General features: G+C 46.1%; 7 protein-coding genes across 8 annotated transcripts; 4 read left to right on the plus strand and 3 right to left on the minus strand.

Moving 5' to 3' along the window:
• Nucleotides 1–478: 478 nt before the first annotated feature.
• GL218_04470 (uncharacterized protein) lies at nucleotides 479–2,326 on the plus strand (the record flags this gene model as incomplete). Its single annotated transcript, XM_033581079.1, has 1 exon — nucleotides 479–2,326. One exon carries the CDS (start codon nucleotides 479–481, stop codon nucleotides 2,324–2,326), a length of 1,848 nt encoding a protein of 615 aa, XP_033435103.1.
• A 3,311-nt stretch (nucleotides 2,327–5,637) lies between these two features.
• Nucleotides 5,638–7,184, plus strand: GL218_04471 (Ferric/cupric reductase transmembrane component 2; the record flags this gene model as incomplete). Its single annotated transcript, XM_033581080.1, has 2 exons — nucleotides 5,638–6,069; nucleotides 6,123–7,184. The coding sequence occupies 2 exons, from the start codon at nucleotides 5,638–5,640 to the stop codon at nucleotides 7,182–7,184; spliced, it is 1,494 nt and encodes a 497-aa protein (XP_033435102.1).
• Nucleotides 7,185–8,676: 1,492 nt separating this feature from the next.
• On the plus strand, nucleotides 8,677–9,197 carry GL218_04472 (uncharacterized protein; the record flags this gene model as incomplete). Its single annotated transcript, XM_033581081.1, has 2 exons — nucleotides 8,677–8,775; nucleotides 8,964–9,197. The coding sequence occupies 2 exons, from the start codon at nucleotides 8,677–8,679 to the stop codon at nucleotides 9,195–9,197; spliced, it is 333 nt and encodes a 110-aa protein (XP_033435105.1).
• Nucleotides 9,198–10,074: 877 nt separating this feature from the next.
• GL218_04473 (Solute carrier family 35 member F6) lies at nucleotides 10,075–11,471 on the minus strand (the record flags this gene model as incomplete). Its single annotated transcript, XM_033581082.1, has 3 exons — nucleotides 10,075–10,342; nucleotides 10,401–11,320; nucleotides 11,388–11,471. 3 exons carry the CDS (start codon nucleotides 11,469–11,471, stop codon nucleotides 10,075–10,077), a joined length of 1,272 nt encoding a protein of 423 aa, XP_033435104.1.
• An 843-nt stretch (nucleotides 11,472–12,314) lies between these two features.
• On the minus strand, nucleotides 12,315–13,460 carry GL218_04474 (putative alpha-l-rhamnosidase c protein; the record flags this gene model as incomplete). The annotated part of the gene is made up of 1 exon (XM_033581083.1): nucleotides 12,315–13,460. The coding sequence occupies one exon, from the start codon at nucleotides 13,458–13,460 to the stop codon at nucleotides 12,315–12,317; it is 1,146 nt and encodes a 381-aa protein (XP_033435107.1).
• A 1,546-nt stretch (nucleotides 13,461–15,006) lies between these two features.
• On the plus strand, nucleotides 15,007–15,441 carry GL218_04475 (putative tRNA-splicing endonuclease subunit tsp-1; the record flags this gene model as incomplete). The annotated part of the gene is made up of 1 exon (XM_033581084.1): nucleotides 15,007–15,441. One exon carries the CDS (start codon nucleotides 15,007–15,009, stop codon nucleotides 15,439–15,441), a length of 435 nt encoding a protein of 144 aa, XP_033435106.1.
• A 57-nt stretch (nucleotides 15,442–15,498) lies between these two features.
• Nucleotides 15,499–16,864, minus strand: GL218_04476 (putative zinc-type alcohol dehydrogenase-like protein YbdR; the record flags this gene model as incomplete). Of its 2 annotated transcripts, none has more annotated exons than XM_033581086.1 (6): nucleotides 15,499–15,595; nucleotides 15,664–15,756; nucleotides 15,811–15,839; nucleotides 15,897–16,407; nucleotides 16,515–16,661; nucleotides 16,725–16,864. In XM_033581086.1, the coding sequence occupies 6 exons, from the start codon at nucleotides 16,862–16,864 to the stop codon at nucleotides 15,499–15,501; spliced, it is 1,017 nt and encodes a 338-aa protein (XP_033435109.1). The 2 variants fall into 2 exon arrangements, with proteins under 2 accessions (XP_033435109.1, XP_033435110.1); XM_033581085.1 differs by having other exon boundaries at nucleotides 15,897–16,458.
• Nucleotides 16,865–23,030: the final 6,166 nt, after the last annotated feature.

Below are 23,030 nucleotides of genomic sequence, written 5' to 3' on the forward strand. Positions count from 1 at the left end.
CGGGCAGGAAAGGAGAGTTGCTACTGAGCAGCAAAATGCTAATTGCGAATGGTTAAGACCGCACAAGAAAGTTCGCCTTACCTATTCTCAGAGGCGATCTCCTAATCAAGATGGTCAATCTATACTTGGCAAGGATTCGAAGGGAACGAGTACGACAAAATACCTCCAAAGCAGCGAGGGAAGACCTGTAGTTCCTGGTGAGATAGTACCGGCTACGCCTTTACTACGACGTGCACGAGGCCATATTGTATCATCACCCACAAATCCCAGTCACCCTAAGGAGCAACCTGAACAACCTATAGTCGGATGCAGACGAGATCAGTTTAAGGATCTTGAGAAACGTCTCGCAGGCTTACGAGCTCAATCAACTTCGAATAGACACAATGACCTAGAAGCAATTTATAAGAGTTTAGAAGCGCTCTTAAAAGCAACACGGCATGTCATTAGTCGAGGACGGGGGCCACGTTCATTCCTCGATATGTGTCTTAGAAAAGTGCCCTCGTATATTGAGGAGCTCGAAGCCTGGGAGAGGATGGAAGCCGAGCAGAGCGGGGGTATTTCTACGCTTGACGGTATCAACACTTCGACAGAGATATACAACTACCTAGAGTCAATTGGATCAAATCAAGCTCTTGGATGGAAACATCTCCGGATAGTAGTTCGAGCAGACGGTCTTAATGCGGTAAAGCAAGGAGTTTCAGAGGGACTATTCAGTGACGACTTCTCAGAATTACTTATTGATCTATGCATCCGATCTGGTGCATTATCTGAGGCCGAGGAGCTTATCGCAGCTCTGGTTTATCGCCAATACTCTCAGCCAACTATGGCAGACAGCTTCTTCACCGAGCTAGGATGCTTTCGGCCTCTCTCGATGTTATGGACTTTTGCTAATAAGCATGGCCGTACTTCATTTCTCCTTCGGCAGTATTTGCTGTTGTTATCTAATGGCAGCCTCTCTCAAGATTGGCTTGCGACGCAAGAGTTCGAGCGCATATGGGCATTAGCTGCTCGGCACTTGTCCGTGGTGGAGGCGGCTGACGACGCCGTGGCTTTCATGAACTATTCCGTTTCGTTGTTGTGTCACCGGAGGCGAATCCTTGCAAACGGAAATGACACGACTCGCCTAGAAAAAAACATTGCCATGGCCAATAAGCAGACACTAATTAGTGCTTTAACAATGCTAGCTGCAATGAGTTCGTTAGGCGAAATAGAACTTCATACAGCAAGCGTTTCAGAAGTTGAGATCGCAAAGATAAGCTTCATTGGCAATAGGCTTAGATATATCCTTAGATCGTGTATGGCTGGTCTAGAATCGTCAAAGACCACGCGATACGGCCTAGGAAATGACTTGTTGCACTTGGCATACTACATCTCATCGAGAGACGCTCGAGTCGATAATAATATCAGTTCTCATCTCAAGTACAGCATCGGACAAGCATGGCGACAACATACGGACCACAATTCCGCAAGAAGCAACCGCACGAGACACCGTCTTACCGATATAGCCTCATTTGTGTCATCAGTAGCTCGCAGTTGTGGTCGAGGAATGAACCTTGCGTCTCACAACTGTTTAGACATGCTATTTGGACAACTCGCGGGCCTCGAACTCGATCAAGAAATCCTGGATAGCATGAAGGCGATAGCGGCTTTTTCTCTTGCGCAACAGACCAATAACGTCAAAGACTTTATCTATGCGGAGAAGCTAGCCTGCAACCAACACTCGGCCGCAGGGGACGATGCTCGTATCCGACCTCTCTTCACGGGCTACCGGTGGGAGGAAACTATAGGCGAGTGGGTTACAGTCAGCCCTAGACGTCTACCCCAGGCGAGAACAAGACAGCTTCGATCGTCGTCAAGGTTAGATGGAGATCATATAGAAGACGGTACCGAGCAGAGAGCCACTCAGTCTGGGGTGGTCATCTATGGTGAAGCAGATAGTGTTCCAGGCCCGGAAATAGCAAAGGTGGAGAGCAATAATAATGTACAGGCCCCCAAGCCCCCCAAGCCCCCCGGTCCCGAACGCGTCAACACCAAGAAACGTGCGCACTCTTGTTCTCAGGGCGACAAGCCACAAGCGGCTACGGAACCCCGTCGGAGCAAAAGCATCGTCGCTCTAAAGTCCGTAAAATTAGCCTACCCAACACTAGACGATGAGCTCGGCTCCGATAAGGAAAATGGCGGTCATTTCGTTCGCAAGAAACCAAGGAGGAGCATCGACAAAAAGACCCTGCTTGGTACCAAGCTACGATCTAGATCCAGTCTCGCAAGTTCAGTAAGCTCCGGTATTCCCGGGGACGATTGTAGCGAGGATGAGCTTTGCATGTGAGACTCGCTACTTTATTAACTACGAGATAGCATCATTTTTTTCTAGTATGAGCCCACTGGTAGGTTTTGTAAACCTATCTTTGGATACACATAGTTTCGGGCCCGGGAATATAATATATATAAACGTTATGCCCAGCGGATGCGGAGGATTCTACGGTTGAGCGTGGGATCTTGTATTTTCAACGGGAGCTGCGCCGCTAGATGGCATTTGGTTAGAGAGTATATAAATCGTGATATCGATAATTACCTATATATAACTGTAAATGCCTATTTTCGAGATTTAAAGCTGCAATAGGCAAAAACTATCGGCCCCAAACGGTAACGTTGTTAAGTGATTGACGCCATGCACGACTGGGAATAACCCATGTGGTAATCCTTAGAGATTGAGCGACGAGGGGATCTAATACGGCATATGCAGTATGTGGTGGAGGCCCGTTGAAACGTGAAACGGCTGGATTGGGCAACTCGTATCAACTTGAGTGCTCTCAAACGCGGCCTCTGCCATATATGGAATTGTTCGATTTTCAGAGACCCTCGAGGTTTATGCAAAATATCCCACTTCCATGTATCACATCTTCTATTACATGGTATGTTGCCGTTTTCGATAAGGTAGATATTCAAAGCTTGGCCTGCGATATCTAGCCATGATCTTCATCATGACATCGACGTAGTAGCTGTGATCCTATAAATGGTATTTGGTATATACCGAGGAATATAGGATGAATGACTAAACGTTCCTTCAGTGGAATATTTCCTGGGTGCCATGATAATTCGAAAGAGTCGTGTATACATGGAGCTAATCGGGAAATATGCATTTCACATAATGATCGCATAAGCATCTTGAGGCTCAATACGTGTCGAGCTTTTGGGTTGTAGTGGGTCTAAGAATATGGTAGAAGTATTATTCCAAGTGAGACCCTATCATCATCGTCAAAATTAAGCATTTTGACGGGAACTAGGTTGTAAGAGGCTTGATTGAACGTTTCTTGATAGAGATTTCGTATCACATTTCTCACTGAGCCTAGATGACGCAAGCACCCGCTTGCTAAATAAACTAGATGAAAGAAGTGCCGTTGTATGCATACTATCATTTTATATGGTGTTGGTGGAATTTCGTAATGCCTCGATGAAATAAAATAAGGTATCGCATTCCATATTTTAGATATGAATTAGACTTTAGTAAATAGTAAGAACATCGCAATACTCTGCGAAAAGAGGTAATAATTCAATCGTGGTGATCGTCCTCGGAGGAAGAGTTTTGTGATGAGTCTAGTATATGCGCCACAGCCAGTCGTTTGACTTGCAAACAAGTCGAGAAGGTGTCGAAAATCTAGGATGCTTTTTAGTGCTAGGGCATTATGAATCGTCATTGGTGGTGCGATCAACTAGATCCCTGTCTTCTAATATGCGCTGGCTTCGTTTCAAAACTGCTCTGTCGATCATGATGCTCCCCACCGCGATGCAGAATTAAGATCGGATAGCGAATGATAAGACTGTGAGATTGGTGATAGAAGTTTTCGTGCCTCAAAATTGAAGCATTAACGAGAGCCATACATTGCATGCGTAATGTGCAGTTTCAACAAATAATAAAGATAGATAAGATAGAGGGCCAAACGGTTGGATCTCCAGATGATGTAAAGCAGGGATGTGGTTGTACTGGGGTTTGGTAACCCCTGCTCGATCGGCTCAGGTCCTCGGCCAATCCTGCTGTTTTTCTTCTGTGTACCTTACATTGGTGGCACTTTATCGGCCCATCCCCACACTACCAAGGCAAGACTTGCTCGTAATCTAGGCTTAGTAGAAGAGTATGGAATACTTCGGGAGATACCTATCATGCGGACGCGTGTATTGGTATGCAGAGAAAATTCTGAACGTTTCAACTGAGTGTGCTGGTAAATTGGTAAATGAATAAACGCTAAGTCTCCTAAAAAATAACATTTGAACTAAATGAAAATAGAAGAGATAACATCTGAACAAGCAATTGCTTAAAGTAAGATGAACATTATTTTGACTTTTGATTGATTATCTAATATATATGTATGATATATCGCGATGAGCTGAATAAATTTGGTTCTCGGTGAAAGAATTCAGTATGTAGAAATTCTGCTTGGCTGCTTGGCTAAGGAAGGTACCTAGCGTACAGTGAATGATTGAGGGGAAAGTCCAGCCAGCCCCTCTATGTATTATGTACATACCTATAATACGTACTAGTACCTATTCCATTCCTCTCCAGGCTTAATTTTCAGGGGATAGACGCAATGATTGGCATATAAAGGGCAAACCGGCATTAGTCGACGTAATCGAGTAACGCCCCGAGCGGGTACTCCGTCGGTACGTACCTGAATATTCCAGGTTCACATAGGCCCTGCATAGGTAATTCTTACCTTCAATTAGACTGACCTCCTTATTCTTCCTCATTCATATATTTCATGCAAATGGGCACTGCTCTCTAGGTCTTCCACACCCTGCGGCCTTAATCCTTCTGGTCCTTTCTTCACAGACCCATACTAAATCACAAGTTCTTAGTTCTTCAACCAGAACTGGGCGGGTGTAACGTCGACCTACTTCGTTCATTTACAATAGTGCCCTTGTAAGCCTTCTACAGGCATTCTTCTAGGTCACATCCTTCGAGGCTCCTAGTCAGTTTGTTTTCCGCCTTGGGCCAGATCCCGAAGACACACACCCATTTAAGTATTTGTCTTCCCGCTCGACCTTGGCAAGTGACAAAAACTTGACCTCGAGTCACCTAGACTACAGCTTTGAAGACGACTTAGGCCGCCTTCAATATAACTTCCTGACAGCAGGCTGTTATTGCCCTTCGTTCATTCTTATTCGGGCTATTTAAGTTGATCTTGTTTAGCCATTACATACTCTAACTAGGTCTCAGAACCAACCTCTTGAGGCTACTCAACATTCCTTACTTTTACTGATGAGGATTTTCTGGACCCAGGATCCCTTTTCAATTCAATTCTAAACTTTGATTAGTTTAGCTGGTACACTTCTGAAAACGACAACAACGACAACGACAACGACAACAATCTGATTTTCATCATGGCTGGAGGAGAAGGAAACGCAGAAGCTGGTGAGGGACAGGCAGCAGGATGGACGCCGGCGATGGAGAACGAATCTTTATCTAACTATTTATTGGTTGTTTGTGCCGCCCTCTCTTTGGGTCTCATAATATGGCGCATCACAACAGCATTACAAAAATATATCCGAACCGTTACAAGTTTAACAAACGACACACAGCGATACTTTGCACGCCCGTCTACGAAATTCGCCTGGATCAAGAAGAATCTCTTATATGCCCCCATGTTTAGGAAACGACATAACCGAGAATTTCAACTAAGCAGCGCCATCAATGTTGGTACCCTACCCACTCGGTTCCAATTCCTCTTTCTAGTAGGATACTTCGCAACCAACATTGCCTTTTGTGTCATTCACATTCCCTTCGCCGAGAGTTTTGCGGATGCGTGTAAGCAACTGAGGAACCGAAGTGGAACGCTGGCAGTAGCCAACATGATTCCCTTGTTTCTCATGGCCGGCAGGAACAACCCGCTTATCCCCCTACTCGGGATGTCGTTTGACACTTTCAACCTACTGCATCGTTGGTTTGGCCGTATCGTAGCATTGGAAGCAGTATGCCATACGTTCTCTTTCTGGGCTGCGTCAGCCGCAACTGGTGGATGGTCAAAGGCACTGAATACTACCGTTACAGTTCCGTTCCTGCTATACGGTTTCCTTGTAAGTTATATATGTTCGTATCCTAGGCGATCCCTTTACCTAACATTGCTTAGGCCACCATTGCCTTTGTGGCGATATTTTTCCAAGCTTCGAGCATTGCTAGACACGCGTACTACGAATCCTTTAAGCTTCTGCACATCGGTTTAGCTGCGCTTGCGGTTGCAGGCCTTTGGTACCACCTTGACTTGAAGCATCTCTCCGCGATCAAGTGGTTGATCCCGGTTATTCCCTTATGGGCTGGCGACAGGCTAATCCGTGTTATGCGCCTTGCTTATAACAACTTTGGTCGGGGAGGAACTAAAACGCTCGTTGAGGCGCTCCCTGGCAATGCCGTCCGTCTGACGGTGACAATGGCCCGACCTTGGACTTTCAAGCCAGGCCAACATGCGTACTTATACATGCCATCTATCAGCTTTTGGCAGTCCCATCCGTTCTCTTTAGCTTGGAGCGAGGAGGCTGAAGAGTTGAGCTCGGATAAGTTGGCTATGAACCGACAAGACGTGCTCGCCATGCGCAAGACCACCATGTCTTTCATCATTCGAGGACGATCAGGAATGACACACACATTATACCAAAGGGCTGCAGCGCAACCCGATGGCCGGCTTATGACAACATGTCTCGTCGAAGGACCGTATGGTGGCGAGCATATGATGCACTCCTACGGCACTGTGATGCTTTTTGCTGGCGGTGTAGGTATTACTCACGCAGTCCCTCACGTCCGAGACCTTGTTACGGGTTTCGCAAATGGCACGGTAGCCACGCGAAAAGTGGTATTAGTATGGATTATCCAGAGCCCTGAGCATCTCGAATGGATTCGGCCGTGGATGACAGAAATTCTAGCTATGGATAGACGGCGTGACGTGCTACGGATTATGCTATTCGTCAGTAGGCCACGCTCGACAAAGGAAATACATAGCCCTTCGTCAACAGTCCAAATGTTCCCTGGCAGGCCCAACATCGAGACTCTGATCAGCATGGAGGCAGAGCAGCAAGTTGGAACAATGGGCGTGACGGTTTGCGGACCTGGTGCCCTCAGCGATGAGGTTAGACAAGCGATTCGTCGCAAGCAATACAACTCGTCGATCGACTTTATCGAGGAGGCCTTCTCGTGGTAGACAGCTAATAAGTCACCATCATTGCTTGGGTTACTTGGAAATCAAGGGGACCGAGCGGGGAGGGCGTCCTGGTTTATTGTAGTTGTACGGTTGCTTGGTTCGGTTGCGCATATTTGATATTTTTCCTAGGACCGCCCTCGCAGTTTCTTGTAGATACTTCTTTCGTTGATAGACATGTCGGCCTGACGCCAACCGGTGGCTATGGCCGGAGAGATCGAGAATATATGATTTGTTAAATATTGGTTGAGGGATATAATGCAATCTATCTGGTGAATAATGAGACTTGTTGAAGACATGTATGTATGACTAACAAATGAGTCTAGGGTTTCTTTAAGCTAAGTAAGACATTATTTAACAGATGGATAGAGTTGGTAACTATAACTACCTAAGATATGACTCTCGGGTTCGACCAAGGTTCAACAGAGAAACAAATAGTCAACTACGACTTGGGTAGGTATATTAAAATACTCATGTCTACTCAAGAAGCATCGGTCTACTGCTATGAGATAAAATGCGAGCTGGAGTATCATAAATGCTTGATAGGAAAAAGAGACAACTCGGATATAGACAGGGTATAGGCAGGGAAAAGATATATTCCTGGCGTTTATCCACGTAACTACTTGTATAGGTAAAAAAAAAGCCAGCTAGGTTTGTCTATTGACATGGGAAACATAGGTAGTCATAGCATGGTTGACTCACAAAATTAGTATTCACTCATATTAGTCTCCCTTTGTGTCGAATTTAAATTAATTTTTGTTAATAAGGAATGTAACACAAGTTTAGATGGGAATCTTTGTTGAGTGAAGGTAAAAATCGTTGATTGTTGAAGATAAGAACCATAAAGTAAAGATATGGATAAATTACCCCATACGAAAGTTGCAGCCCATGGCGCATTATGGAGGTCGCACCCGCCTGTCAGATAGCATCGTTCCCAGTACCACGTCAGCGGGGTAAGGACCTAGGTTAGGTTACTAAGATAAGCAACTCCAGCTGTTAGCAGTTTACTAGCCTCCTCGGATGACCTCAACCCCGAAAGGCTACATCCACATCACGCCTGCATCGCGTGAGGCTGGTTTGTTCCTACATAAACGCTTTTGTCTTCTTGCAAGTTGCTATGCACTTCGGCTACCAACATCCTTTATAACCGAATAAAGTAAATAAACAAACCAACTCGCCAAACCAATAAAATCAATCCAGCCTTCGGATTTTGTCCCCGTTAGATATTACGTTATCGCTCCTCTCGGACACAGACGTCCGCCCCTCGTCCATCATTGTGGTATATTCGCTCCGTGCTATCGTCAACCTCGGAACTCGCGATATCTACCTACCTACCTAACCTACCTACCCGATCAGCTAGCTCCGCATCGATCGAAATCGAGAATCTTATTAGAGTCCTTTGTCGGATCGGATAGTTATACCAATAAAAACCAACTAGAGGTACCCTCGTAACGAAACGGAACAACACGCGGTCGGCGTGCGTAGATCGGCCGCAATGGGTCTTGCGTACAACACGTATCTTGATAGTAACAAAATATATGGGTGCAAGAACTGCAAAGCCCACCTCGCTAATCATGAAGAGATTATAAGTCGGGTATGGTATCTCCTGTCTTTCCTCCGTCGTCATGATTTGAGTCTCTAGCTCTGTAATGTTCTATCATACCATATCATACCCTATCCTAGCCTTCTACCTTCCTCCCTACATATTACGGACCTTTCTATCCAGCATCCCATTCTACCCCTACTATACCGAAAGCCCATCAACTAACCCGTCCCCCCCAGAACTTCCGCGGCCAGCACGGCAAAGCCTACCTCTTCAACACGGTCGTCAACGTGGACGCAGGCGAGCCGTCGGAGCGCAGCATGACGACTGGCCGGCATATTGTGCGGGACATCACGTGCAAGCAGTGCAAGGAGACGGTGGGCTGGAAATATGACCGCGCCTACGAGTCGAGCGAGAAGTACAAGGAGGGCAAGTTTATCCTTGAGGCCGAGCTGCTGTGTAACGTTAGCTGAGCCGGGCGGCTGCTTTCCCCCCGGTCTATCGGTCAGATACAACAGTATGATGGGCGAGGACGGTCTGTTTTTAGCATGGGTATGCATTGCTTAGGCGTTTTCTTGGTTATCGCAGGCGGGTCTGGTGTGGTTTGGTCTGCTTGGTGGGTTTAGACGGGCAAGGCAAGGCAAGGGTCGCGCCTCTTGCAAGCGTATGTATAACGCCGTAGAGGTATTCGAGGGTCAGATACAATTCCTCCTCTTACGTCATGAAGCCTCCTTGATGTGGTGTTATACGGGTTGATAGATAGTTTAGCATTATAAATTGTTACTTGCTTTAGAATTACTGGGCTCGTTTACTATTGGTTACTAGTATAAATATGTCTATCTTGACGCTACTATCCTCAAGTTAAACCTGGTTGAATGTTATGTGTTGGCATATGATCATCTGTCTGCAACTGTAGTCCGTAAGAACTCTCTAAGGCGCATCTACGAAGCATGTAGGATGGATTAGCGTCTTAATACTCTATAGTCGTCTACTTATCTCAAGTCTACTAACATAACGAATGTCCTAAGCCTATTAGAAAGTGACGTCGAGCGGGAGTAAATTATCAAACAATAGAATTTATGAGTCCGACCCTGATAGTTACGCTGCCATCTAATTTAGAAGACTATATCAAACAAACTGATCCGCTGATCGAAACCAAAGTACTCCAACTAAAGCACATATTACAAGCACAATAACCCACTAACATGCCGATACCAACCAACGCCATCCCAATGCAGAAACACGTATATTCGCAAGCCCTGGCTAGTATTTAACCATTTAGAGTAATTAGGTCCTGCCCACCCGGGGCCCTAGGCAGCATCAAGTAATCCGATTTGCTTTGCGGGCAATCTAGTTATGCTCGATAGGTTCTTCGGGGAGCAACTCCTCTACTTCCTCATTTGGCTCGAGGAATTTGAACGGCGGGCGTACGACGCCGTTAAACAAGAAAGTAAAGTACACTAGCAAGACGAATCCGGCAACTTGCAGCCACTTGAATCCTTCCCACCCGAGACCGAGGGAAATCATCCAAATGAACAGGGTTCGGCAGCTATCAATAGTCGATCGCGCTGTTGCACTGACGTTGCGAGTGACGGAGAGGCCGAAGAAATTATAACCACTGGCAACAAAGTTAGCATCCCTATTATCAATACATGGTAATGCAGAGCTTAACTTACCCAATAGAGATCATAGTTAGTACACTAGACACCCACACAGCTCTGTACTCCGTCATCTGTCGGAAACCCTCAACCATATCGAACATTCCGTAGCGGCCAGCATCAGATCTCCCGATGGTGAGGTGTAGTACCAGCATACAGATCAGGGTAACAGCAAGACCAAAGAGACCTTCCCACCCAACAACCTCGATGGGGTCGATTTTGGAACGCTCTAGCAACCACTCCTCGAGAACGAATTGTGTAGCGGTAAAAATTTGCGCGAAGGCAATGAGAATAACACCCAACGCAGCACGGAGGCCCTCATCAGTAGCGACATCTTCCGCAGCCTGGAACAAGGCGTTGCTGGCCTCTGCTTTGGCATCAGGCCAGATAATACCCGCAAGTCCAACTAGCGCAATACCAATCATGACACCAACGAGGGAAACCCATTGGAATAAGTGCAGCTTGCGGTGCAGGAAAAAAACGCTGAACAAGCCGACAAACAGCACCAAGGCACCACGAGTCATCTGGTAGATCGAGGCAGCTACCATGAACAAACCTGCGTTCACAAGCGTCGTGCCGAGGATATCGCATATAGCTGGTAGCGAAAGGAGTATTATGCCAAAGCCCCTTAGGGGCCCATCGACTACACCAACATTGCTCTTAATCGGAGGATTGGGAAGAATAAGCGCCTGTTCCGAATTAATGCTAGCAGCATCATCGTTATCATCGACTTCGGCGTCCCCCCTAGGGATTGCCTGGTATCCGTTGGCAGCCGGAGTCTTCCTATTCGCGTAGCGTTGGTACGCGAGCCTTAGCCCGACAACAATCCAACATCCAACTTCTCCTATGAACATCTGCGCCGTCTGAAGCACGGGCTGCTCAAACGGCTGCCGCTTCTTGGGATTTGGGTCGTCGCAGTTCCGGACGCATTGATTGTCCTGCGCGATCGCGGTTAGCGAGCTATAGCTTTTGGTTGCCGCCGAGGCGAGGTTAGGTTAGACTTACTTGATACTTGGTGAAGAGCGTATTGCAGACACCGGTGAGCAGCATCATGCCCACCAGGAAAGGGATAAGGGCCTTTGGCGCCATGATGACTGGCGATTCGCGGAGGATTTCGGTCTTGTGCCAGCAAGAGATAGGGGATGTTACAATTGAGCAAGCGTGGGTAATGTGACTATAACTATAAGAAAAAGAACGAGATATGATAGATATGATTCGCAGTAGCTTTGATGAGCTACGGCTGATATGCGAAGCTCCTCGGGGATGGCGGCAAGGAAGGACGTGTGAAGGTTCCAAGGTTGTGTTAGAAGATAGGGACCGACCACCGCGTGGTTAATTGATAACGTTGGATTGCACTTCGTCTTAGGTAAGTTAAGTACCTCCTTGGCCGAATGCGAAGGCGCGTGTACCTTGCTGGCAATGCTGTACGTACAATAGGTAGGTACCCTACATAATGCAAGAGCTGGGACCAGAAGCTGCCCCCGCATTGGTCAGCCGATTAGCCTTATGATATCAACTTCAGCTTTAATTGGCTTAGCTATAACCCCCCGGATCTAAACTGCGGAATTTCCCATCTCTGGAGCCGGCAGGTGCTCACCAATTCGATCTCGTGAACACTTTGTTACTATCCAAGTTTTGAACTGTAAGCCTCATTTGTTATGTATACTCATACATATCTCTTAATTTAATTTGACTCCTTTGCTTAACGACTTTTTACGTATTTCAACCTTTATACATGTTCTTATAGTAGAAAGACGGATGCTTAAATGCTCATATCGTATGCCTAGTGGTAGTCTGTAAACTGTAAATTACTTGTTGCTTCGTAAATATATTTACTTGCGTTTTGCAACGCTAGATGGTATGTTATTCAAAAATATATATGTCAGTAAACACCAAGTCCGCCGTCTATAAAAACCTGCCAAAACACCTCATTTAAACACAGAATGCTTGTCTTTCATTATCAGTCGCAAGACTAGATTGTTCAGCCTTCCCAAACCGTTGCTTTTGCTTCTTCATCTTCTTCTTCTCTTTCTCATCCTCGGGATTCTTGTCGCCAAGGTTGTTATAATGAGGAATTCCTAGTTCCTTATCACGCGCCAGACGCTCAATATCCCTCTTAGTTAGAGGGACCCCTTCGATAGCCTTAACGTGTTTCCCTTCAACGCCCATCATGATACCTGCGATAGCGGAGGCGATACATGCAAGACAAACAAATAGACCAGTCGACCAACTGGGTCGATCGTACCGATTCAATGCCCACATGAAACCTGATAGAACGCATTGGAGAAATGTGTTGGCAACATTGAAGTAGATAATGAAATCCAGTTTCCACATCTTAGTCGGAGGTGCCCGGATGCTCGTTGGCGGAGCATCTGATATGGTCTCTAGGGGATACGGAACGCTATCAACGTTGTAATTTCCGATCATCTCCTCGATATTTTTCGGCCCAAGAGACGTAGGAAGTTGCTCGGAACCGGGAAGACGGAACCAACCGCGATGGACGCCTGCTAAGCTTCGTAGAGCCTTTTGATCACCCTGAATACGATACCGCAACAAGAAGTACAGATCGCGAAAGCGCCACGGCGCTAAGCCAAAACCAGTTACGCAGAACAACCCGTTTAGTATTTGAGAATCCGTCTCGATCCATATTCTGCGCGGCGAATCAATATTATCGCAGTCAAATTTACCATCCACCCAGCACGTCTCCGGCGCAGCGTTGCATAGAAGAAGGAAGAGCATGCCACCCCAAGCCACGACGTTAAGAGAGTAGATAGTGAGAAAGAAACCGAATCCAGTATTGTAGAATTCCCAGAATGAAACAAGGCCCATTCGTATTTGCTCCTTTATGGGATATTTCGGTGGGAAGTGGTATCCATTCGAATACTCTTGCATCTGGACGCTCACAGCGGCAACATTCGATGCGAGCGCGCTGCCTACCCCTTCCTGTGCCTGAGTCGACATAATTGGTGCGCGTTGACTTAGAGAGTCATTTTGGTCCGTCGCTGTTGAGATTGTCGTGGCCCGATCAACGGTGTCCTCTTGTCCTTCTTTAGATATTCTGGGCGAATCTAGTGGCATCTTTAGGAGACGCCTCTGCTCCTCCCGGAAGCCGATAAGTTACACGATTTTCGTTTTCGAACGCGAGACGACGTAGGGTGGTGTTGAAATGTGATTGAGAGTGAGATGTGGTAGGTATTGATTAGATTAATCAGTCTTTTTTTTTTTCGAAGCGTAGGTATAGCTGCGCAAGGAGAGCCGAAATGGGAAACAACGCGGTCTGATTAATTTGGTTTGTAGTAGCGGGGCTCAACGTGATTACCTTATTAATAAGGAGGGTAGAAATGTAAATTAACGATTATAATAACATATGTCAAGGGAAGTGAAATGGTAAATGGGTATGCGGAAGTGCTGAAGGCGAGTAAAAAAGACGTCAAAGGTAACACAGCAGGATTTGGTGTACACTATAAGGAGAGATACGATGTACGAACGATATACGAATAATTTGGTACAATACTAGCGTGAGTTAGGCTTTAGTGGTTTCCTTGGCACACAATGTAGGCCTCTAAATGGGGCAAGGGGTCTCTTCGTTCCCTCTATTTACTGGTCGCTGTTTGCGAGTGCAACTTATTCCTTCGCACTTTCGCATCTACATAGCTGGCCATGGAACAGGGGTATGGTACCTAGTCTTTTGAGATACTGGTCTCATAAGCAGATGGGAGAATTCATACCATTTCATCCTACAAAATGCATGAATAGGTATGAATGATTTCACAATTGTTCCTACATCCAAAAAAATATAATCAATCCTACCTACCTCCTACTAAAAAAAAAAAACTCTTCGCAATCAAATATCAGTTGCAACCCCTAAAGAAGAGACGCGAGTCGAGATAGAGTTATGCGTCATTAAGCGTATAGGAGGTACCTAGAACAAGATTTCGCATTTCGATGACACCTGCAAAAATTGTAGGAAAGGTCTAGATCTCCCCACCCAGCTGCAAGTTTCAAGATCTGCGCCTCGATAGTTGCACAGCCATATGCGTAGCCATATGCGTAGCTCTCTTCTCGAACTGCCACTCTAAATACGTACGCAAGAGCGAATTTCGGATATGACCCTCGCTGAGACGCGGCTACATATTATTACTAGTCTGTCCAAGACCAATAATTAGCGATATACTATACCTATACTCGTACAGTCTCAGTTTGCTCCTTAAGTATGGTTCCATGTGATGTCAATTTGGGTACCACTTAGGGTCGGGGGATGCCGTCAGTATACCATCACGAACTAAAAGTTGGAGTGAAACATATAAAGATTTTGTATGCATAACTTCCAGTAGTTCTAATAATCTAGCAGGTGGACACATGTAGCTCCAGATTCATTGTTATTAGATGGATCTCGAAACCTTAAAATAGACAAAGTGCCCTGCCAGCAGTAGGGTAATTACCTAACCTAGGTACCTACCTATTGTGATGCCTGATACCTTACCTAAGATACAAAAATGCCGCTCTACACCGCCTTTATGCCCTAAGCTCCTACCGTAGTTTATAGTTTGCCAAAAGGGTCCTTGATTTGTATGAGAATTGCCATGCAACTACAATTTAGACTCTTGACACACAAATATTCGCCATGGCTAAGAAAACTTACGTTGAACATCTTGCGGAATCGGTGCTTGATAACCTTCGGTATCAACACGATTGGACAGAGCTACAAATATTAACTCATTCCCCTGTGGATAACTCACCTCTACCGCGACCCTTAATCTCTGGACTGCCTCCCCGTCGGCTCTATTTACATCCAGATGATCAGATTAAAATGCTCAAATCCCACCCGAACCCGGAAGGGCGTATTCCGGAGACACCTGTAGCCGAATGGGTACTGCCAGTTCACCTGGCCGAAAAATGGACACTTAAGGCATTTGCAAGCGTTTTTGATTCCATGCCACCAGAGAACTCAGCTACTGCGGATCGTGTTAAGAGAGTACTACTCGCTACAGTACATGATGATTCCACCGTCGTTTACTATTTTATGCATGATGGTATTGTCAAACCTCGACAGAACTAAATGAGAGACAGTTCTGTTCCGTTCAAGGGGGTGCAATGATTCCAACCTATTCTTCGGTCACGGCTTGAAAATTACCTTTTGCACTTGCATCTTATCAAACAGATCGTATCCGGATACGGCCATAGAAAGGGGCATGATTTTCTCGAACATAAACCTACTAAGGATTAACTAATGCCGATAACTTGTCGACTCAGGCTTCGTGATAAAAAAGAGTCAACTTACCCAAACTTATGTTGGTTTCTTGCGAGGACCTTGAGTGCATCGGAAAATATCGAGCGGACTGGACATCTTCCCATTTGTAACCTCACATTTTTACTACGCCAACGTCAGCCATAAGAAAACTCAAATGTGGGCTAAGACACCGCGTACTTATATCCTTCAGTGCCACTAAAGGGGATCTGAGTGAAATGTTAGTTGGAAGTACGTGAGCAGGCATACATTAGGAGCTAGATTACCTCGGCATTGTGGACGCCTATACTGCTTATGAAACCGAAAGGTCTCAGGACATCAAACGCCGTCTTTAGGGCAGGGCTTAAGCCAACCACTTCAATAACTGCATCTGCTCCTCGGCCATCTGTGACTTCTTTGATTCGAGCAATCATAGCCGACCTATCCTTCGCAAAGTTAAGCGGTTCTGCACCCAAACTCTTTGCGAGTTCAAGACGGCTATCGATGCTATCGATGGCGAAGAGATGTTTTGGCTTGTACTCCAGCGCCGAGACTATGGCACACAGTCCTACCGGTCCGCAACCGATGACCACCACTGTGGCTTCGGACGGATCTTGCGAACCCAGGCTATTGAATGCATTCTTGGCGCCGAAGAAGCCTGTCGGGAATATGTCTGCCATGAGCACCAATGCATTGTCATCGATCTCGGGTGGCGCCTTCATAGCTGTACCATCTGCAAGGGGTACGCGCACGTAATCAGCTTGAGCGCCATCCAGCTTTTCCGAACCAAACAATAAGCTATGGTCACACCGAGACGAATATCCGTTTTTGCAGTAAAAACAGTTCATGCTACGGAGCATATTAATGAATTATTCAAATTGCATATAGAGCACATCCTAGCCTACCAGGACACGGTGAAAGGAGATACCACCTTATCCCCAATCTTGACAGATTTAACGTCGTTACCCGCTGCCACAACTGTGCCAGCGAACTCGTGGCCCATAATAAATCCTGCGTTTGAGGGCTGGTGGCCTCTAAACGTATGAAGCTCACTAAGAGGTTTAATAATTAGTTAATTAGCTAGGAGCAGAAGCAGGATGCTACATAATACGCACGATCCGCAGAGAGCTGTTGCATCAACTTTGACTATAATGTCTCCATCGTCTTGTATCTTGGGCACCGGTCGTTGCTGAAGCGAAACCTTGTACGGACCGTCGAACACGACAGCATTCATCGTAAGCGGCAATTCCATCATGATACGTCTTAGCAGTAAGATACCGAAAACCCACGTTAGTTCCGGATTTCCGGCTTCTATCAAGTAAAGATATTTACCCAATTACTCGACTTGTTACTGCTTATGCTACATCGATGTGGTCGTTTTGTTCTTGAGCCTATTTACGACACTCCGATGTCACCAGTTCACTATTTCGAAAGAGAATGCGGGGGATCGTACTATCTCAAGTGGGGTAACCCTAGTATAGGTATCTTCACGAACACTAATTTCGCTTTACTTCCAGCTCGGTGTTTTAAGGCCTCAGATCAAATCCTCAGGTAATCCTCAGGTAACAGGTAACTATACTTACATGCCCAAAACTAACAGTTAGTATTTTATAGATTTTAAAGACCCCTCTGTTTTTGTTCCCGTTGCCTCGTCTACTTTCTTCAGAGTTAAAGTTCGTAGTTAAGCAATGGTGTTCTTGGCAGAACCCCGCGAAGGCTTCAAAATATACAGAGATAATTACCGTCTAACACAGCACAGCCTTTTCAGTTCGCTAGATTAACCGATGTAGAAGGACTTGGAAACACCCGACTAGTAGTCCCGATAAGTAGCACGATTGTGTGCGCGCAACACTTTACCATGATCAAATTGTGATAATTAACACATGAACGTGGCCGGTCGCTATTCTACGCCTAAGCGGATAGGAAGGCCTAGAAATATGAATAGAGATATGATGGTGTCCTGCGGTGCAATATAGCGTCGCCAACAAATGTCTCCACGTGTAAGCGACGATGTATCCGAGATGCACTATCATCCACTACGTTGATAATATCTCACCTCAAGTTATCTATCTAAAACAGTGTGGCGCCTTGCGTTCTGTCTTGTTCTACGTATTCATAAACAACCGGAGTTGTCTCCTCTCAAGGCTTAGCTAGACAAGGCGCCGAGCGCCAGGCTCCGAAGAAACTCGTACCATATCAGAGCCCTACTCCTCTATCACTTATGCACTGTGGATGCGATTTTCGCGGGGCGCCACTATCTTGCAGAATGGTCAAGCTGCTGATTACGGAGCGGAGCCCGAAAGCATGTAACCTACATATATCCCTATCCGCTGGCTGGAGTGCGTAGGTAGTCGACCAGTCCAAGTGGTTGGTTGGGTTGAGGGTTATACAAAAAAGTTTGGTCCTACCATTTCGTATCAATTTAATTGGACATCCGGGAGACATGTGTTAGTTGGGTGCGGCTCATAGGAGGCTCAGCGAGGTGGCCCCCAATGCAGGTCAACCGAAGCGGCTGAATGAAGGTTTCAGGGAATCCGAAGCAAGGTTCTTCCATGCCGCTCCCGACGACAGAGGGCGTACAAGGGAAGCCACAGGTATAGTGAAAGGGGAAGATGAATTGTCTGGGTAGTGATGCGATGTGACGATGGCGGTTTGTCTTTAAAAACATGATCCAAAGGGACCAATCGCGAAAGCTAAGTGTCAACAAGGCGTCATCGTGTGCGCTGAGCCGCCAGCCTAATCGGACACCGCCTCACTAGTTGCGCGTACGACTCTACATACATATGTTATACGTATGTATTATATGTAACTATTATATGTATTATACATGCATATACAGTACATAGTTTATAGACCAACTATCACACGCACCATAGCGTTAGTCATGGTGTTGGTCTTGGGGTAAGTCATGATGAGAGAGCTTTTTAAATGGAGCAGTTAATGCAAACTGCTAGGAGGCATGTAGAAAGGGTGGTTTTGGGGTCCGCAGACTCTGCACCGGCAACGTTACCTATTGACGGTAATGGATCACCACATGAATCAGCCAGCCGCGGACGGCGTGGGAAAAATAGCTCTCTTCTGGGTCGTGCAGGTCATAGGCTTGATAGGCAACCAGTCATGGCAATTGCGAGGTCCAATTGCATACATACATAGTACGTTAGAAGTCGAGCATGAGCATAGCTGATCTTCGTCTTGTCTCCCGGTCCTAGGCCGGACTATTTGCGATGACATTGGAGAAAAGGCAAGTCTGCGAGGACCTGTGAGAGACGAGACGAGACGCATGAATATACATCCTGGTTCGGAGCTGCGGGGGAATGATGGGGTGATGGGATATCCGATGAAAAGCTAATGCTAGTTATAGATATATATATAGGTTGACATATTCTTGGATAATATAGAAGTCAAGTAGAAGCTGTAAGCTTGTGTGTGATAGATAAAATAGCCAAGATGAAACGAGAGAAGAGGAGTCCCGTGAAGCCTTAATAACCGTCATACCAAGGCCTTCTCAGGCATGTAATGGGGACTTGGTCAGAGTCTAGGTCAGACACCCGACATTGCAACCTCTTATTAATATTATGACTAGGTTATACCTATGACTACATATACCTTACGTATATGCGGCGGAGTACATGGATGAGGGGATTTATCATGCAGGTGAGTCTACCGTCTAAAGCATCTAATTTGTTGGCGACGACATGGAGTAGTAGGGTATTGTATGTGTTATGTATGTGGTACGGGACCCTCCATCTTCCCTCCCTCAAGTATGTTTCCCCCCCACAAAATTATCTCTATCTCTCACTCATACGGGGGATCCTCTCGGAGCGGATTACCCTCCCACATCCAATCCCTCGGCATCAAATCGAATATGTAGACCGCGGACTATTTTCGTCATAATCGTTATGTTATCCCTTTATCCCTTTCTTCTTAGAACTATTGGACGGTTTCAAGCTTAGTATTTATCTACTAATGTATGTATGTGTGCCCGGAATTGCGGCCCACTCATCACCTTCGAGCTGAAGTGAAGCGAGCCTCGGGCCAGCTAGCAAGAAAGAGAGAGAGAGTGAGAGTGAGAGTGAGAGACTTGGAGCTGTCCTGTCCTGTCCTGTCGAATCTTTTTTTTTCTCTTCCTCTTCTCTCGTGTGCGCGGACACACCTTTTTTGGGCAAGTAGTTTAAGATCGATTTCCAAGAGGCCTCCCATGCTGTTCATGTCCCCACAGAGCAAGCGACCAAAGACCCTGCACACAACTCCTCTTTCCGTTACCGGGATCGCGACCCAAGATTTAATAAGTGACGCATTGCGGTCTACCGACAATTCAACGTCTAATTATCTTGTCTCGGTGATATTCTTTTGCTAAAATAGGGCCTTTTTAAACAGAAAAGTGCAGCTAGAGGTCCCAGATGTGCCTGATCCTAACTCTTCTACCAGATAGCGAAAGATATGTGCTAATAAGAACTAATAAGATACATCAATAATAATACCCTTTCCCGCAGGCATCCATGCATCATTACACTAGAGGGCTGCTGCTGCCGGGTCTTGCGGTCAGCGGCTTGCAGATGCGGCTGTATCATGGTGCGATATGTACTCTATCAAGTTCCACGTCACATATATGTACTGGGCTAGACCCTTTTACTCCTTCATGACTGCCATGCGTCCATTCTGAGTGGCTTTTGTATAGTGCTACCGAATCGTGCAATCCTACCCTTTCTTGCGTGGGCGGCACGTTGTTAGAAAGACAAATAGATGCGTTCTTTTACACATTGACCCCATTAATCGTCATATCCAGACTCGGAAGCTGAGGGCACATCCCCCCATTCGGTTTGTTAGTTATGATTCTCTTACTATGTAATATCCTACTGGCTACCTAATGTATGTAATATGTTAGTTAGTTACTACCTCCTATGTAATATGTATGTTTGTCCCAGCGTTTCCAGCTCCCGTGGGAATTCCCCCTTCCCCTTCCCTTTCCCTTGGAACCTTTCCCCCCCTCCTTGTTTCTACTATGTAATATAATATAATAGTTATAATTGATGTCTTGAGCGGTTATCCTTTGGGTTGAATTTGAAACCTATTAGTTTCCCATAGATCCGGTCGTGCCGCATTCTTGCACATAATATACATAATAGGTATGTAGGTGTGTAGAGTATATGCGAAGCGACCCCGCCTCATCCTAGATCGAGTCGCCCTGTATCCGTACATACATACAAAGATAGATACTGCCGCTCACCTTCGCGCGTATTGAGTGGATAGGTAGCCAAGAGGCACAGACCGCATATAGTCCCCAGATTCGCAAAAACCCACCTTGTAGATACCTGATAGACCTGATAGACCTGATAGACCTGATAGTGTGTCATGAATTCTCGCCGCGGTTATTTGCACTGACCTCAAAGTGGCTGAGCCAACGAGATTACGCAGATTCACGCTTGTGAATATGTAGAATGCAGTACACCTTTCCTTTCCTCTTACATTCCTTTCTTTCCCCTTCTCTATGATCCTCTCGACTCGCTACCATTGCTCTGTTCTGTTCTGCTCTGCTAAGCCCTCTTTCTTGGACCATTACTATCCTATGAAAGTTGTGCTATATGACGTTCGAGTACGTCTGAATGAAGGGGTATTGGTAGTTCCACTGGTATACGCCCATACGCTCATACGCTCATACGCCCCTCCCAGTAATCAATATTGGATCGCTATCTGGATCGCCGCATCTTTCCAATACTACCTGCTACATAGCAACATAGCGAGCGCTGCATTTGTCTGATCGGTGCCTTTATCCCCGCAAAAAGCCGGCCTAGATATATTCTAGTCCCATCTGACACACCCGACTCGACATCAAATTCCCACTCTATTCGTACCCTCACCCAGTTGGACGCATCTCTCGCACAGCAAATCCGTCGCGCTATCACTCGTTTGTCGATTTTGCTGTCGTCTGACAGATACGTATAGATATTCACATATACAAGCATACAAGCATACAAACATTGCCTTACCTACATATAACAAGAGTAGCGCAGGACTTGACACTTGAGCGAATCTGCAGAGTCCAGTTTGAAATTCGGATAGGAGAAACAACACCCCGAGGGGCAATATATCCCATCGCTAAATTGCTGCAGTTGCGGTAGGATTGTGAATTTACAACAATCGTACCTAATTGTTTTTCTGAGCTCTGGGAGGACGGTTAGCTGCCGAGGCTGCCGCACCGAAGGCAGGATCGAAAAAGCCGGGGTGTTGATGAGGCTTTGGAAGTTGCCAGGTCGCTAAGCAGGGAAAAGTCGCTAAAAAAGCCGCTAGACGGCGGAAACGGGGATAGCCCAGTTAAGGCGGCAGGTACAAAATATTGGAGTACGCGGGTACGGTGATACCAACTAGGTACGCTGGTACTTCGTACATGAATTAGGGTACAAGGGCAGATACGAAGGTAGGTACCTTTGTACATACCTCGTGCTGCCGGTGCGGTAAGTGACTTTTTATGTTTCTTTTCCTTGGGACCTGATGGCATGGCAGGTCCAGTCCTTGGATCATCCACTCGCAGCCGCATTCTTCGCCGCACGCCTCTTCCTTCTTGGTCCGTTCAACCTCTCATCATCAGTGGAGAATTTCGTACAACATCCCCAGACTCATCCCTCAATTGGGCTCTTAGACACGGGAAACCCTGAAAAAGGCGTGCCTTTTAACATATATTTTATATTATGTATAATTGCCGTATTTTTGTATTTGCTATATACCTCTATGTTGTATACCTATGTTGTATATGTACACTGGGTTAGGTCCCGTCAATGCTCAATGCTTTACCACATTGGCGTATTTCACTTTCCAAAAAAAAAAAAAAAAAAAACCCCTACTATGTTTTATGTATCTCCCGCTTCTCTTTCCCTAGATCCTTGTAACATGACTTCGCATTAATCGTTTCCTTTCCCTTTTTCCTTTCAGGTTCAACTCCTCACACCTCTTTTTTTTAATTCTCTTCCCGCTTCCCAAGGCTTCCCCACCATCCATCAAGTCCCAGAAGCGACATGACGGAAGAGACATCGTTTCTGACCTGAATTTTCCTGTCAGGATCCCTTCTGGATTACCGACCCCTGCAACCTCGTCCAAGCAGAAAGCTTATAAACCCCCGGTCTTATTAAATGCGGGTTTTGCCCTTAGGACCTGCCTATCACACGGCGCAATCTGGCAATTCGACTGATCCGATCCCATCGGGTTACCAGCGCCAAATCCAAGGATAACGACCTGCTTGTCTACATACCTACATACCTACCTACATACCTTACCTACCTTAGGTACATACACTAGTCAAACTAGACTAGCCTATCTAGCCTGTCTAGCCAAGACTTAAGGGCTAAGGTCTTGGCTAGCCTATGTTTCTGCGCGTCCCATCAACCCCATCCCACTTACCCAGACAACCCAGACAACCTAGACAGAAA

Source organism: Daldinia childiae, assembly GCF_008694065.1.
Source record: "Daldinia childiae strain JS-1345 chromosome Unknown Scaffold4, whole genome shotgun sequence".
NCBI classification, from domain to species: domain Eukaryota; kingdom Fungi; phylum Ascomycota; class Sordariomycetes; order Xylariales; family Hypoxylaceae; genus Daldinia; species Daldinia childiae.